This window comes from Suricata suricatta, chromosome 4, assembly GCF_006229205.1.
Source record: "Suricata suricatta isolate VVHF042 chromosome 4, meerkat_22Aug2017_6uvM2_HiC, whole genome shotgun sequence".
In the NCBI taxonomy this organism is placed as follows: domain Eukaryota; kingdom Metazoa; phylum Chordata; class Mammalia; order Carnivora; family Herpestidae; genus Suricata; species Suricata suricatta.
This window is the reverse complement of record NC_043703.1, coordinates 663,477-680,096: the sequence shown is the minus strand read 5'-3', so window position 1 is coordinate 680,096 and position 16,620 is coordinate 663,477. Positions and strand designations below refer to the sequence as shown.

The 16,620-nt window shown below is 55.9% G+C and overlaps 1 protein-coding gene across 1 annotated transcript in view; it reads left to right on the top strand.

The window, feature by feature from the left end:
- LAMP1 (lysosomal associated membrane protein 1) overlaps window positions 1-15,743 on the top strand; it is a 15,998-nt gene extending 255 nt beyond the window's left edge. The window contains exons 2-9 of the mRNA XM_029938389.1: window positions 4,423-4,658; window positions 6,426-6,642; window positions 6,758-6,916; window positions 12,671-12,855; window positions 13,271-13,396; window positions 14,082-14,148; window positions 14,216-14,386; window positions 14,836-15,743. Of these exons, the coding sequence (XP_029794249.1) occupies window positions 4,423-4,658; window positions 6,426-6,642; window positions 6,758-6,916; window positions 12,671-12,855; window positions 13,271-13,396; window positions 14,082-14,148; window positions 14,216-14,386; window positions 14,836-14,975 (1,301 nt within the window). The 3' untranslated portion in view covers window positions 14,976-15,743. The remainder of the gene's footprint in view (window positions 1-4,422; window positions 4,659-6,425; window positions 6,643-6,757; window positions 6,917-12,670; window positions 12,856-13,270; window positions 13,397-14,081; window positions 14,149-14,215; window positions 14,387-14,835) is intronic.
- The last annotated feature ends 877 nt before the right edge of the window (window positions 15,744-16,620 follow it).

The following is a 16,620-nucleotide window of genomic DNA, read 5'->3' as shown; positions in this document are numbered from 1 at the left end:
GCGGGGCGGGGGCTCCCGGGTCTCCTGGGCCGAGGGGCTCCGCGGGGCCGGGGAGGGGTCGCCCGCGAGTCGTTTCGGGCCCGGCCCGGAGCCCTCTGGCCGCTGCGTGAGGAGTTGGGTCGAGATGTCAGCTGAGGGCCGGTTCCGCTCTCGGGTCACTGAACTCGTTCTCAGGGTGTTAACTTGGAAATTAGTGGCTTGTTGGTTTCGGGACGGCTGTGCTTTATCCACGGAGGGCCGAGCGGAGCTGTGCGGCCCGAGGCGCCAGGACCTGCGTGGTCCCTCTGTCCCCGGCTCCCCGAGTGGCACGGCTCCGGCCGAGGAGAGAGTAGGGAGTAGGGCGGCGCGTGGATCGGCCTCTCAGAGCGCGTCTTTATGCTTTAACCGCGTCTGGTGCGGCTGGGAGTGATGTGCGTGTGCTTCTGGTGCTGTGAGCTGAGACTTGTTAGAATGACCCGAGCTCACCGGGAACGCTGAGGAGGCCGGTAGTGGAGACCCGGAGAGGTTGGCAGGACCAGGCCGCGGCCGCACAATGGCAGTGTTCCTTTCTAGCTGTCCCTGTTCCCGAGTCGAAACGCGGGACCCCGTCAGTACAGGTCTCGGAGCAGCCCGCGGGGGCTCGGCGTGTGAGTGGGCAATTCTGTTCCATCTTCCGGTGTCCGGAGAAAGGGAGATGCGCTCTTCAGTCCGTTCCGATGCCCCTGGTGAACCTGTGGCCGCACCCTTCGCCGCCCCTCTCCCAGTCAACACAGGGAGATCGCCTGCAAGGCAGAGTCTGAAATACGATCTAGAAGACACCTCCAGGAAGCTCGCATGAGCGCGGTCGATGTGGATGCACAGGACGGTGCATTCCGACCCCGGGTTCTTGAAATCTGCCCCCCTCTTCTCTAAACTGTGTTCCTGTGAATGGATGGATTTGGGTTTCACGTTTCTGTTGGCCTGTTGTGTAAAGTGAGCTCTTTGAGCTGCATGAATAGCCACGCGGGCTGACCTTATTCCGACCGTACTCCTGAAGTGTGGGCCTTCCCTGGCGGGTGTAGGGTCACCAGAGGAGTCGGTGGAACTGGTTTTGTCACGTAGGCGGGCAGCGGGGTGCTTCCTGGAAGACCTCAGCCTCAGAGGGAAGAGAAACGTCTTTAGTTCCCTGCATCGTGGTGTCCTTAACTTTCTGTTGCCTGTCACACTGTATTTTTTAAAGTTTCATTTTCAGTTAAAATCCAACTTTTTAGGAAAGGTGTATTAATTTGAATTAGTTTTGATGCATAATTTTATCAGAAAGCGGCTTTTAAAAATGTATTTCAGACTTCAGAATTATTAATTCCTCCTTCATTGATAGGCATTTCTCAGAGGTGCTTTTGTGTTTGAACACTTGGTAGAAAGCATAGACCTGGGTGAACTGAAACCTTCTGACTCGAGGTGAAGTGTAATTGTGTAATGGGAGTCTTAACCCACTGATGTCCACGAGATGACTTCCTTCCCCTTTCCAAATGAAGAACTGTCACTCTAATTAACATGACTCTTGTTGTGTGGGAGTTTGGTAGTTACTCGGGTTGGTGACCAAATTCATAACAATATTTGAGATCAGAATGTTTGAGGCCCACGATTTTGATTTTCTGTTGTTAGACACGTCCCAGGCAGTATGGGTCCTCCCTTCTCTCTACATCCGTGGGACATGGCTACATGCGTGCATGGCGTGAGCTTTTACTAGAACATTCCAGATGTGCTGTGATGTTTCCACGTATGTCTCCCTTCCTCATCTGAGCCCAGCTTGGGCCTCACACATAGTAGGTGCTGAGTACTTACCTAGACCCAGTTCTGCAGTGCTGGTCCTCACACATGGGTGTTTGTGCTCTAGAAGTGTCCATGCTCGTGGCCTGCCTCTCCAGGTTGTGATTCGGTGTGTGAGAAGGAACCTTGGTTATCTTTTCCTTCTTCCTTTAAGTAGTCATAGATGATTATGCATTACTGAGTAAAAATAAAAATAATGGATGTAGAAGAATCAAGCCAAGACAAACTAAGAGGTGTTTCTTACGAAAACTTTAATGAAGACATGTATTGACTTGTTCCTATGAAAGGCAGCCTCTTTCATTTCAGAAATGAGTGTTTTATCATTTGAAACGTATTCGCTCACTCAGCAAGTGTTGGCACTCAGTTCCCGATTGCTCAGCACTCCTAGCTATGTGACCTTGAGCCAGTTAGGTCCCTGTCCCTTAGTCCTCACACCTGTGAAAGGGAATCAGCGCGGCGTTTACTTGTTGCGGTTGCCATGATCTTTGAATCAGCTGCCAAGTGCTTGGCGTGGGACCTGGCGCGTAGCACGTGCATTACAAGTGCTTGTTAAATAACAGAGCTTACGTGGCATTTTCTGTCAGGCTCTGAGGGTTTGGTGATGAACTTGATGGAGGAGTCTTTACGGCTCTGCTCCTGTCAGTGAGCAGCAGGGCCGGTGCCCCTGCCCTGTGTGCTGCGCGCGCTGGCCCGTTTGATACTCTGGTGACCCCGATGGATCAGCACGCTTGTTCCAGTTCACAGGCGCATAAACTGAGGGCAGCGCTTGCTGCCGGCCCGTCACAACCGGTGGGTGGCCGAGTCTGCAGTGGGACCAGACTCGCTTCCCACAGCTCACCTGTGTTAGAGGCTGGCATTCCTGCCAGTGTGAGCGCTTGGAAGGAATAGGCCGAAGTGACTTCTTTGCATGGTCCCGGGAGACATGACCGAGGCCGCACGGCCCGCCGGAGGCCAGCAGTGGCCCGCAGTCCAGGGAGCAAGCTTCCGGGAGGGACACACGCAACTTCTGGCAGCGCGCGTGTATCTCTCTCGTACGCGCACACGCTAGTGCTCCCGGAGAGCTTTCTCCTGACCGACAGTTGGCTTTGGGGGTAAAGTTCTTGTCTTAGTAATTGAAAATTTCTGGGCCTCTCCTGAATAATTGTGGGTATCTAGTGTTGGTAAAACTTACTTTAAAGTTGTTTTTGTAATCCTTCTTTTACTTTGAAAGCTAATACTCTCAGCATATTTACTAAGTGAAAACATTTTGTGAATGAAAAGTTATTTAATGTGAAGTATTTCCTAATAAAGTGCTTTGGGTCAGTAGAAAGTGTGTTAATGGCTTAAGGAACGGACTTCTGGAAGCGCAGCTTGGTTAGAACTGCTGTGTTTGCACTCTCATGAGAGGCAGCCACCTGCCCCGTCCCTGGCGTGTGCGGTCACGTAGGACCTCCAGCAGCCCCGTCCCTGGCGTGTGCGGTCACGTAGGACCTCCACCTGCCCCGTCCCTGGCGTGTGCGGTCACGTAGGACCTCCAGCAGCGAGGCCAGAGCCACGGCCACGGGAGGGCATCTCAGGCCCGAGGGAGCCTTGGCCCCTGGCAGGCAGCAGCCACGCGCTCATGGGCTGGGCCGGCGCCCGTCGCACACCTGCTTCTGCCTGCTGAGCCTTGCCGGCCTCTCTGAACCGCTGGTGCCCTTAACCCCCCCCCCCCCCCCGCCGCCTTTACTGAGTTAAAAGAAAGCTATGGGATTTTCTCTAGGTTTTACAATGGAAATTCATTTATCAGAGTTGTCTTAGTGTAGTCTTATCTGAATTTTCTGGGGCATAAGTTAAAAATTGCAAAACAGATAACTACACAGGTTTCTTGTTTGCCGTAGTTTGCTTTCTTCTGCAGAAGCTTCTCTTTGTCAACCTAGATTTTGGTATTTCCCGTACCAGAAGCTTACGGGAAGGTGCGTCGGGTTTCTGGCTACTTTTTGCTTTATGTTTGAATAGTAGTTGGCTTTAAAGATTTTATTTTGTGAAAATCCCAAGGGTGACATAAATTGGGTTCATTAGAGCCATTTACTTTTCTGGGGGCAGGGATTTTAGAATGAAAAGTTGAGTGTCTATTGAGTGTATGTTTTCAAAATGTGCCTGTGTCCCATGTGTTCCTGGAGTGGTTGGAGCATGGGGAAAGGGTGTGCAGGGACTGACAGACATGTCACTTCTGAACTCTAAGGTGGCAGATAGTTGTTTGGCTTCAGAACTAGTGAAAACACCTATTTTTGCTCCTCTGTAGAAGAACAAGGCACTAACATGTGAGGCTTGGAAACATTACCTACCGCTCTACCACAGTGGTCAGATTACATTCACTGCCGCACCGATCAGAGTGACAGATGTCGGCAGTTCTCCCGGGGCTTCTGCAGAAAGTCAGTACTTAGGCTGAGTTGTGCCTCCAGGACCCTGGCACACCTTCCAGAGATGCTCTGAGGCCTTAGTGTGGAGCTCCCCATCAGTATCCTGGCGTCAGGCATTAAAGAGCTGTTGGCCAGGTGGGCAGACCGACCAGTGGGTTTACAGTTAACGTTTCCAGAATCGTGTCTAGGAGGGACAGGGCAGGCAACCCAGCTGAGCCCAGCCTCGGTAGCCCACATATCCTGTTCTCATAAGAAGCACAGAGGTATTTCCTAATAAAGCCCATTGCTGCCATAGCTAGAGACCACAGAAGCGCCCAGTTGTATTTTCAAAACCATGTTTGGATATTTCTGTCTTTCCTGGAGTTAGCAGGCCTCGTACACGGCACGGCGGCCACATTTGTGGTGACGGACGGCAATGGGACGGCTTGCATCATGGCCAACTTCTCTGCTGCCTTCGTGATCAGCTATGAAACCAGGAGCGGTCCTATGGTAGGCAGCACTAGGGTCCTTCATGCAGTGTGTGGTGTGGTGTGTGTAAGGATGTTTCTTACTGTTTTAAATCAACGTTTGTGAAGTGACCTCCCTGTAACACGTTCCCCTGTTCCCTGTCCTTCTGGGCTCATCAGCAGCCTGCGCTATTGTGTATACCGAAGGTGCAGTCAGGTATGTGAACCATTTTATGCCCTGCTTTTGCAGTTTTATGCATTTTTTTAAACGTGTGTTTATTTTGGGGAGCAAGAGAGCATGCAAGCAGGGGATGGGAGGCAGACAGCAGGACAGAGGATCCAAAGCAGGCTGCAGGCTCCAGGCTGTCAGCACAGAGCCCAGCATGGGACTCAAACTCACAAACCAGGAGATCATGACCTGAGCCGAAGTTGGACACTTAACTGGCTGAGCCACCCAGGCGCCCCCTACCTTCACGGCTTTATATGAGTGTAATCCCAGTTTTGTTTACAGTGACTTTTTTCAGAAAACAGAAATACCAGCAGAGACTTGCAGCACGTCAGGCTGATCGGCGTCACCCTGCTAGTATTTCTGTTTTCTGATGTCCATTCACGCTCAGGGCACAGCGGCTCTTGATGTGTTGAATTTGCTTTGGATAAACCACTGGGCTCCAGGAATTGTGTATAAACCGCTGAGCAGTGCGGTAGCTGAGCTCTCCCAACACGCTGCTCGTTTTCATAAAAGAACTTGTGCAGGATGAAAGGGCTTTTTGCATATATTAGATTTCTGACTAATAAGCTGCATCTGTATTTCTTTGTCAAGTACCCATTAGTGGACATAGCACTTCTTTTTAACATGTGCTCTAAACCAAATTGTGTCTCTAAACCAATTTTTGTTTTTAGTTCTTTGTTGAAACTGCCATTTTTCCTTCCCCAGCTCCGTGTTGGCAGCGTCGTGCCCCCACGCACAGGGCAGTGGTGGGACCCCCGGACTTTGTGCTGGGTGTGCCGGCCCCGCCGGAGCCTCTCAAGTCACAGACTTGTCCAGACACCTCTGTTGTCCTTGCCACTATACTTGGATTTTTGGTTGTGTTTGGATTTTTAAAATTTCATTCGGACACACATGATGTTCCCTAGATGGGATCGCCACACGGCGTTCTGTGGCGGCCTGTCCACTCACGGGGTTCCGTCGTGGCTCACACGGCCAGTCCTGCTCAGTTTCGGGGTCACCAGGTGACTCTGTAGTTTTGTCCATGATGGCAAATTCATACCATCCTGCAGCAAACAGCTTTTTCTCTCTTTAAAGAGACTTTTTTTAAAGTGCAGTTGACACTCGATGTTCTGTTACCTTCAGGTATGCAGTTTAGGGTTTGACAAGTGATCCGTCAGTTGTGTTGGCTACACATTGGCCCCCACTGGTCCCACAACGAGACACATGCTGCAGACGTTTCTACAGCAAACAAGCAGTGATGGGTTTTCAAATGTAAATACATAGCTTACTTGATGCCCAGTGAGAATTATTTCAGTTAACCAAGATCACTTTAGTTTTAATTCTGCTATAGATTAAATTATGTTAACAAAGAATATTTATGTGGATCATTGCTTTGTCTTACACTTGAATTACTTCTCAGTCAGCCTGACATGTAATACTGACTTTCCTATGTTGTTATTGGTGTCAAAAGTGAGTGTGCTCACAGCAGCCTGCGGAGGAGCTGAGGTGGGCTGATGTCCACGCCCCCGAAGGGCTTGCTTTGGCACAGCTGAATCGCTTTGGGGACCTGCAGTCTGACTGGGTCTGTGTCCTTTGTTCTAGAATGCGACCTTCGACCTGCCACCGGATGCGGCAGTATTAAATAGCAGCTCTTGTGGTAAAGAGAACGTATCTGCCCCCAGTCTCATGATTGCTTTTGGAAGAGGACACAGTCTGACCCTCAATTTCACGAGAAATGCAACACGTTACAGTGTTCAGCTGATGGGCTTCATTTATAACTTGTCTGATGCACAAATTTTCCCCAATGCACGCTCCAAGGGTAAGAGCCAAACCCGACCAGTTACAAAGTTAAGAAAAGTGGGTTGGAGAGGGTCTAAAATTTTAACTAAGAACTTCACCTAGTTAAAAACTGATTTTATTTTTTTTTAATACAGACATCAAGACTGTGGAATCTGCCACTGACATCAAGGCAGACATAAATAAAAAATACCGATGTGTGAGCAACAATCAGATCCACATGCGCAACGTCACCGTCACACTCCATGACGCCACCATCCAGGCGTACCTTGCCGGCAGTAGCTTCAGCAAGGAAGGTAGGACCCTGCCCGTGGCCCTGGTGCCCTGGCTCAGCTCAGCGCGGGCAGGCATGGCTTTGAGCCCATGCCTGAGCGAGACGTGTGAGCATTCGTGCAGCGGGGACTGAGCGCAGCTCACACCGTAGAACTGCCCACTAGACATCTTTTTCTCTTTAAAGGAGGTGACTGATCTCTCTGGGTGAGGTGGGACACAAACGGATTGCAAAAGGGTGAAAGGGCAAAGCAGTTGGAACCGTCTGTGCTTTCCCAGTTGGGAAGCTAATGAGGTCAGAGTCCCAGAATCTCGTCCACTTCAGGCCAGCTGTATTTTCACCAGGACCTGGGCTTACCTCTGTCCAGCCTGGTGGGCCCAGGGACAGATGGTGGAAGGACCTGAGTGCCTTTTGGGGCTGGTTGGGGGCGTGTCACCACCCCTGCGGGAGGCCCCTGCCACCTCAGCTGGTGGGCTCCGGCCCTTCCAGCTCTGTGGTCTTGGGCGAGTGGTCAGTGTCTTCCCTTCTTCCCTTCTGGAGTCAGGATAATAGTCTGTCTGAGAAGGTCCTTAGGGTTAAAAAGGAAAATTATGCAAAGTGTGTGTCAGTGCCTGGCTCAGGGTGAGTACTGAAGGGTGCTATCGTTCCACTAGGACTGAAGAACATTCTCTTCCTCAGTCTTCCCTGACCGCTCACAGCTCACTGTCGTTTCCCTGAACCTTGGAGAGGTTGCCCGTCCTTCTCGGTGTTTAACCGTGTCTCTGTGAGCCTTCCGTTTGCAGCAGTCCCCGCAGTGTGGCTGGACTCTCGGGTGACTGCCGGCTGCATGGCTGATTTGCACCGAGTCACGGGTGTTCGCGGGCCCAGTGGGCCAGGTGGGCCTTTGTGCGGTTGGGTACAGCCCCACTGAGAGGCATGCGTGCTCTCTGCAGGGCCACGTGCAGCCCGCCTCTGGGAAGCTAACCGTGCCCATGCTTATCAATTTAAGGTTAAAAAGAATCAAAAGAACATTTCACAGCACATGAAAATTACACAAAAGTCAAGTTTCAGTGCCTGTAACTAAAGTTTGCTTGGAACACAGCCACGGTCATTCGCACACCTGTGTCTGTGGCTGCGCTCACATTCACACTGGCAGAGCCAGGTGTGCGCAGGCACCAGCCAGCCCCAAAGTCCAGAACATTCACGTAACTGGGAAGACACAACCGGCACACAGGCAGGTCTGTGTGAGCCGGCTGACGTGGCCCTCGCCAGGGCCCCCTGTGTCTGGAGAGCTGTGCGGCGGGGGACTGCGCTGGCCCAGGGGCGCATGCTGGCACACCCCTCCTCGGGCAGAGGAGGGGCAGCGGGGGCTTTCAGCCATGCTGAGCGCTTCAGCAGCTGGCGCTTGCGGGTCTGAGTCTCCAAGTAGCTGGGTTTTGTCCCCACCACAGTCGTCTTCTCTCTCTGGCCTCGAGCAGAAGGGAAGAGCCAACACCGTCGGAGGCGTTGGGAAATGATGGTGCGGTGCCCTCCCTACTAGCTGGGCTGTAGGGCGGCCGTATTGGATAGCTCCTCACCTTCAGGACTGGTTTTCTGCTGCTCGGAAAGCTGAGCACCGAGATGGGCCTACCCTGAGCACTGTGGTGTCCAGAATAGGGCTCCCGCTTCTGGCCTAAACTCAGATGTGACAGTATGGTAAGGCTAATATCTGTTAAGGTTTATTACATTTTTAAAATAGATTTTATCTTTTGGAAGAGTTTTAGGTTCACAGAGTCAAATGGAGAGCCCCGAGCTCCCCCATAGCCCTGTCCCCACCCACACATGGCCCCTCGCTGTCTGCTCCCCACGCATTACTTTCCCAGCAGAGGATGTCTGTGTGTGACTCTGGGGGGGAACGATGCGTAAGGGAGGTGGTCCCTACCCCTGAGCCCCAGCTCCAGCTCCTGTCCTCAGAGGCTCACGCCCCAGCTGCACATAGGGTCACCCGGGGGCTTGGCCTTCCGATCTGGGCCGCTTGGAGCCTGCTGTGGGCAGCTGCCTGCTCTGTTCTGCGACCCGCCGACCTGAAGCTTTGTCACCCAGCACAGCCCCATCCCCTCCTTCCCTTGTATTCATCCCTGTCATCGAAGCATGCTGTCATGGGTGTTAAATCTGCCTCTCCGGATACGTCTGTGCTTTGGAAAGGACTCTTGCTGCTCTTTAAAGACACTAGAGCGCCCTCCTGGGGAATCCGCTGGGAAGTGGAGGGGAAGCGTCCTCGCAGAGTTCAGCAGAGTATCGTGTACAAGCAGCATGTCCCTGTGGCAGGCCGGGGGGCGCGGTGAGGTCACGATGTGTCTGCATGGTCTTCCCTGGACAGGAAGCCCTGGAGGGCTTTGGGGCTCTTGTCAGTATCAGGTCGCATCCTCTGCAGTCACCTCAGTCAGTGGCTACGTGGAGAGATAAGAAATGAAGGCTGCAAAAAACAAATCTGAGCTCCCTGCTCCCTCCACCCCGCCACCCCCCGTGACTTATTTCCCGGGACGTGGTCCTCCAGTGGCCTGGGTCCGGGCCCAGTGATTGGGGGCAGTGGGGGTTCTCAGAACAGCCACATGGCAGGGAGGGGGTCCAGAATGAGTTCTCGCTTTGTGGGCAGGGGCCGAGCTGTCCCCAGAAGGTACCGCAGCAGACCTTGAGCAGCCCTAGTGTGACCTGTGTGGGTTCACTTACACACAGATGTTTCTGGTAAACACAGCACGAGACTGTACGTGTCATCTTGTGATTATTCTTCCCGTGATGGTGGTTCCCTGCCTTCCCTGGAAGGCTGCAGCATGTGTGTCAACCCACGGAGCTGCTGCCAAGGCTCCTGGCCAGCCGTAGGGGCTTAGTAATTACATCTTGGAGAGTCTGAGGTGGACATGGGTTTTCATCCACGAGGGTCAGCTCGAGTTGCTGGCGTGGCCTGAGCCGTGCTTGAAGCCCAGCTGTGTGCCACGCGGCCGGCTGTGAGCCTCGGGTCTGGTCTCCGGAGAGCCCCCCGCCCGGCCCACCGGCGCCACCAGCGTCTGTCGCTGCTCTTTCTGTCGGGTTTGCGAGCAGAGGGGGCCGCACCCCGCCCCTCCCAGCAGGGGGTGTAGGGGGTGTGCTGTAACTGAGCACATACGCCCCCACGACTGCATATCTGCGTTTAAAATACTCGATTTCTGCTAAACTGGAGCCATTTCAGGGTTTTTTTTAATCCCTTCTTGTGCTAATTTCGTTCCTTCAGTTCTTAGGCACTTTTTTGTTGGTGGTGGTGGTGGTGGGTTTTTGGTTTTGGTTTTGGTTTTTTTTTTTGGTGTCACCTAAATTGAAAGGTTCAGGGAAAAGATCTGTATCAAGTCAGGTATGTTAAGTATGTTTTATGTTCTCCAAGTCTGTTCGACTCACGGATTCACAATAAAGAACTGTTAAATGAGCACATTTTCAGAAACCAGTAAGTGTGTGGACACAGATGCCCCCTGGAAGGTGTGAATGAGCCACGGGGGTTGGCGCGGGCTCCTGTGGCCTTGCTCGTGTGTGCTGTCGTGGGGCCCGGGCAGGGAGCCGCGGTCCCTGTGCCTCTCCGCGTGCGTCCCCGTCTGAGAGACCTCAGCACTGACGGACTCGGCTCAGCGTCAGAGGAGGACGGCACGAGCCCCGGCTGCTGGAGCCGCCTCCGTTCGGCTGGCGGGGGACAGGTGCCGGGGACAGCCGTCCCAGGGGCTGAGGTGGACCAGCCAGGGCATGTGTCCGTGCTGTGTGTCCCCTGGACACGGACTCCCAGGCCCGCAGAGACGCCTGGCTTCGATGGCTCCGCAGACGGTGCGCATTTAGTCGACTTTGTCTCCGAGGTTTGGTGCGTGGGCACCTGAGGCTGTCCCATGACCACGACCGTTAGAAGTGCAGAGTAGGCGCCCCGGCCCGGGCCCACTCGCACCCAGCTTGGCAGCGCTGCCCCCTGAGGAGCGACCGCCAGGGTGGCTTCACGGAAAGGAGCTGGTGCTGACGCCGCTCTTCTCGCGCTCCGTTTGAGACTCCTGGTGACGGTAGCGCACGGGCTCCTAAAGCCGGCCGCCGGCACATCCTTCGGGCCTCCAGAAGCTTCTGAAAATCATGAGGAGGGAGGAGGGGAGCCTCGCAGGACAAGCAGCCTGCGCCTTCCCAGGGCCGCCTCACGCGCGGGGCCCACTGAGCCCGGTGCAGTGCCACCTCCGTGTGCTTCCCTCGCGGGGGCCGGCCCTCAGGGCGAGGGCTTCCCTCTGCGCTTGGGGGCGGGGGGCGGGCGCTGCGCCCTTACACTTGGCTGGACCGTGGACCGATCACGCTCCCAGGCGGACACTTCGCAGCCCTCTCTGTGAGGAGAGCGGAGCGTGTGTCCACATGCCGGCCACCCTCTGCTGCGTGCTGCGCGCCCGTCTGGGCCAGGAGGTGGAGGCCGCCTTGCATTGGCGACGTCGTGTTCTGTGACTGTGAAGGAACGGCGAGGCTCTTCTTCAGGGTGCAGCTCTGACATCAGCCTGCAGCTCGTGGGGGGGCGGGGGGAATGTCTCGGCAGCACTTGCCCGGCCACCAAGAGCTCAGAGCCACGCCCACTCCATCATGCCATTTTTCCCTCTTTACCTTTTGTCTAGGAAAGCATTTGTGCATGACTGCGCCGTGTGAAGGCGTGCTGGGTGAGGGGACTTTCTGGGGATGGGGTGTCACTTCTGTGTCACAGCCCTGCAGGGTGACCTTTCCCCTCTTTCCCCCGCCCCCACCTCCCCCGGAGGAGGTGGCAAAGCTTCCTTTTAAAGTGGAGCAAGTTCCAGCAGCTTCCCCAGGACTCCACGCCCGCGGTCCCGGGTGTGGCGGCCCGGCTCCCACGGCCCGGGCAGGAAAGGTGAACGCTCTTCTAAACGTGCCAGTTGTCCACCGGAGCAGGGCGGTGGGACGGAGGGCTTGATCTGGGGTCGCGGTGCTGTGGGCGTGGGTGTTGAAGACGTTACATGATGTCCGTGTGCAGCTGTGCGGAATGTTCATCTGCTTCTGAGTCCGTCTGCCTTGACTTTCAATAGAAGTTCTTGTTCTAAGCAATCATAGTAGGTCAAGTTCTGAGACCGAGTTGCATTTGAACCCCTGGGCATGTCCTCTGGGGGCGCTGTGTGCCCTCTCCCCTCCTCCCATCGGTGTCCCGCTGCTAAGGCCTGGCCTGCCGCAGCTTCCCTCACTCCTGAGTTGTTGTCTCTTTTCTAGGACTTCTCACTCACGTTTCTGGGCCTTCTCCGTACGTGAGGGTGCAGGTGCCGTCACCACCCTCCTTGCTCCAGATAACAGAGCAGCTGCCCCCACTCATCCCTGCCAGGGCCTCCTGGGCTTCTCTCCCGCGGGCACCTTGAGGATGGCTGCAGCTTGTCCTGGGGGGCGGGGTGTCGCGCCTGCTCCCCTGCGGCCCCAGCACCACGCCTCTCGTGCGGCCGCTCGGAGGGTGTTGAACTGTTGCCGCTTGAAGTGGTCTGAGCGGCAGGTGACGGGGTTCAGGTTGTGTTTACTTCACAGTAGGAAGGAAGGTTTGTCGCGCAGAAGGGGACAGCTCTGTGAATCCAGGCAGAGCTGCAGGGCGGTGGCAAGAGTGGAGGTGGCCCTGTGGGACAGCGGGCCACTGTCCCGCTCTTCTGGAGTGGGGCTGGCGGGAGGATCCCGCTCTGCAGGTATGGCTGGCCGAGAGAGTGCCGGGGTTCACGGTGGGCCTGGGGACTCAGGGCTCCTGGTGGGTGGCTCTGAGGCACCAGGGCTTTGCCTTCCTTCCCTCTCGTCCCTCCAGAGACGCGCTGTGAGCAAGATGGGCCTTTCCCGACCACCGCGCCGCCGCCGCCCCGCCCCTCGCCGCCCCCCACACCAGAGACCCCCTCCGTGCACAAGTACAACGTGAGCGGCGCCAACGGGACCTGCCTGCTGGCCAGCATGGGGCTGCAGCTGAATGTCACCTACAGCAAGAGGGACAACACGGTAGGCCTGGCTCCAGGGGCCTGTCCTGTGATCAGCTCCTTGGCGCCCGTATGGCCCGTGTCGCTGGGGAGAATGTTAAATGGTGCTTAGACTTCAATCACTCCAATGTTTGTGTTCAGTGTTCTGCTTTTCCTTTGTCCCTGCTGGTGACCGAGTCTGTGCACTGTGGCAGGGAGGGTGCTTGTGGTGGGAGCAACGTGTCCTTGTGAAAGTAGCAACCAGGAGGAGCAGGGAAGAGCGTTCTGGAACGAAGAAATCTGCACGAGTGTAAACTTTGGGTGTTTTCCTCCTTCTAGTTTTGGTTAAAATGATAGAAACCTTGAAGTTCTTGTCTTGAGATCACTTCTGTTTGTTCCGAGAATGGAGGACCCCGGGGTGTGAAACGGGACTGAGGTAACATGTTTGCTTTCCTCAGACCGCCACCAGCGTGTTCAGCATCGACCCGAACAAGACCAGCGCCGGGGGCAGCTGCAGCCCCCAGACCGTGACCCTGGAGCTCCAGAGCGACAGCGTCCATTCCCTGCTCTTCCAGTTCGGAATGGTGAGGGTCCCTGTGCACTGGTCTCCCGCGGCTTCGTGTCCAGGCAGAGCTGAGCGCACGGCGCCCTGGCCCCATGGAGAATGGGCGAAGGTGCCGAATCCCAGAGTCCGCCCCAGTGAGGACGGCGGAGTCGGTTTGCCTGCCCCTCCGCCGGCGCGCGGGCCTCTCGTCCCCCACCCCCTTGTTAAGGACGTCTCTCTCGGGTCCTTTATGCAGCGGGTATTAGAGGCACCTGCCGTGTGCCCCCGTCGCTCAGCCCAGCCTCTGCCGTGGGCACTGCCCTCGGCCCTTCTTCCGGGGATGGCGTCCTGCGTCCTCCCTTCTCCGTCCCTGTCTGGGAACCCAGAAACACCCTTCACCAGGGTCTGTGACACAAGCTCAAATGAGCTGACTGACAGTCCGGTCTCTCCTAATAAAGTCGGCATTACGTTCCTGAAGTTCCAACATTTGGAAAAAGCTTTGTTAGAATGTGGCTCCTTCAGTCCCTGTTTTAGTAGCACCTGATTGTGTAAAAAGATCTAGAAGGAACAAATCCACTTTGTGTTAAGCTTCTGCAGTGCCGTCGCCGCAGACCACGTGCCCCACGGGCTCGCCCTGAGGCTGGGACTAGATGGGCGATGGGCCTTCGGGTTTGATAGTAAACGGAGTTTGGCAAGTGGTTAAGGATTGTCTTCATCTCTTTAAGGACCCAAATACCAGCCAGTTTTTCCTGGGAGAGATCAAGTTGAATATGACTCTTCCTGACGCCAGAGGTAAGGCCCCCACACCGCGCCCGCCCGCACACGCGTCCCGGAGCACTCACTCTCCGTGCCTTTGCAGAGCCGACCTTCCAGGCTGACAACAGCTCTCTGAGGGCGCTGCAGGCCACTGTCGGGAGCTCGTACAAGTGCAACGCCGAGCAGCGCGTGGCCGTCACGGAGGCCTTTTCCGTCAATATATTCAAAGTGTGGGTCCAGGCCTTCCAGGTGCAGGGCGACAAGTTTGGGTCTGGTGAGTAGCGTCGGGCGCAGTGCTGGAGGCCGCACGGGGTGTGCCGGCTCTGGTTCTGTCTGGATATTTAATCGTTTCCTGGCTGCAAGGAGGCGTTGTGGGGGTCAGGGGCACGGGTCCCCTTGCTAGTCTCCCAAGAGGTTTGAGCAAACTCCCCCTCCCACACCACCGTGCCTTCAAAAGACCCGGCCTCTTACAGATGCGAGCACGAGGCCCGTTTGCTCAGGTGGTCGTTTTGCGGGGTGGCGCATGTCCCCCCGCTCCACCGTGAAAGCGGGGATGTGGGGTGCTGCCCCTGGCGTGTTGTGTCCAGAAGGGCCCGGAGGTCCTGACTGTGTCCGAGCAGGGGTCAGTTAGAACAGAGCCGGGCTGTGGGGAGGAGGGAGGGCCTGCGCGTGGGGACCGAGGGGACCGTGGCCGCGATCACAGCGCGCCCCGTGTCCCCGCAGTGGAGGAGTGCCAGCTGGACGAGAACAGCATGCTGATCCCCATCGCCGTGGGCGGCGCCCTGGCCGGGCTGGTCCTCCTCGTGCTCATCGCCTACCTCGTCGGCCGGAAGCGCAGCCACGCAGGCTACCAGACCATCTAGCGCGGCCGCCAGAGCTTAGGTTGGCGTTGAGGGAGGCACACTGTCTTGCAAACTGATTTTCAAATCTGCTTTATCCAATGTGAAGTTCATCTTGCAACATTTACTATGCACAAGAGTATTGAAATGACGGTGTTAATTTTGCTAACTGGGTTAAATATTTTGCTAATGGTTAAAACGTTAATATTTACCAAAGTAGAACTTTAAGGTGGGAGGGAAGAGTGCTTTCCTAAGTGGCGCTGGCTCTGCTGTTATTTGCCTTTTTAAGATTTCTGGTGTTTGGCCTCTTCGTTCTTGACTGAGATTTAAGCCTGCCAAGGGAGGGTCCATGGTCTTGACCTTGGGACTGGGGATGGCCGGCTAGGTGTCTGGCTGGCGTGCTTAAGATCTTAAAACAAGTACTCTGAAAGATGAAAACCTGGAACGCTTAAAGTAAGCTCTAGAAGCCAGGACAGGCTGGCGCGCCCCGGCGCACAGCTCGGTACCTGGCACCGCCCCGTGCATCGGGTCCCTCGGTCCTTTCTGCGCTCTGCCACCGAGAGCTGGCACTTTTTTAAAATAGATAAAGGGGTGTTATTTTTATTTACCTTTTTGTAAAGTGATTTTCAGTCTTCTGTTTGAGGTTCGGGGTGATCCACACTCGTGTAAATACTGGGTGTCACGCTCTGATCTGCCCACCTGCCGCTCGGGTGGCTGTGCACGGACGACCCTTCACGTCACGCGTTGCTGTAACAGATGCTAATAAAACATCTCTTTCTTTCTTCGTCTGGATCCCGTGCTTCTGTGCGCTCTTGCGGGAGGCCTCACTGGGACGCACGGTGGGTGGCAGGCGTGTCCCCCAGCTTTGGGGAGAGCTGGTGCCCGATGGGTCTTCTGGGCGGTAACTTCAAGGTGGGACAGGAGTTGTGCACGGAGGCGGGTCCTCAGCGGAGACGGAACAGCCCCCCCTGAGTGGGAGGGGGCGGCGGGGGCCCGCCCACGGGGCACAGAGCCGGAGCCGTGGCCCCACCCGGCCAGCAGCAGGCAACCTGCAGGGCGCTCAGAGCAGGAGCCAGAGCTTAAGGGGTCTCGTCATCTCCCCGCAAGCAGAGACTGTGCCTCTGGAGGATGAGGCTGCCCGCCGGGAGCCCTGGGCTCGGGCGTCCCCAGCCCATCCCCGCAGCACTCCGGCCGCCGAGGAGTGGCCCTCGGGGCCATGTGGCGGGTGTGTGTCCAGCCTCGCTGGGCAGCCGCCAGTCCCACACCGGTGACCTCGCGCTTGACTGCACCGTGGTGGCAGCCCCAGGGACTCCGCAGGCTCTCCTCATGACGAGAGCATCTGTGCGTGCAGTTTGGCCCCAGGCCAGCGGCGTCGGAGGCCGTGGGGGGAGGGCTGCAAGTGAGTCGCCCAGGTGCCTTTTGGGGTACTGCCCACCGTGCAGACATGGGGTGGCAACCCGGACGCTGCTGTCAGCCTGCCCAGGCAACAGGGTTTCCTGGCAGCCAGCGGCAGGGTCAGGGTCAGGAAGAGAGAGGGTCTCGCGGGGTCTCCTCCCTCCAGGGGTCCAGGGCGATGGCAGCGACGGGAGCACCCTCCCTAAATACACGCCGCTTTTATGTAATATGGTGACTTCAAAAACCAGTTTTATAAATTACCTTTCTAGACAAA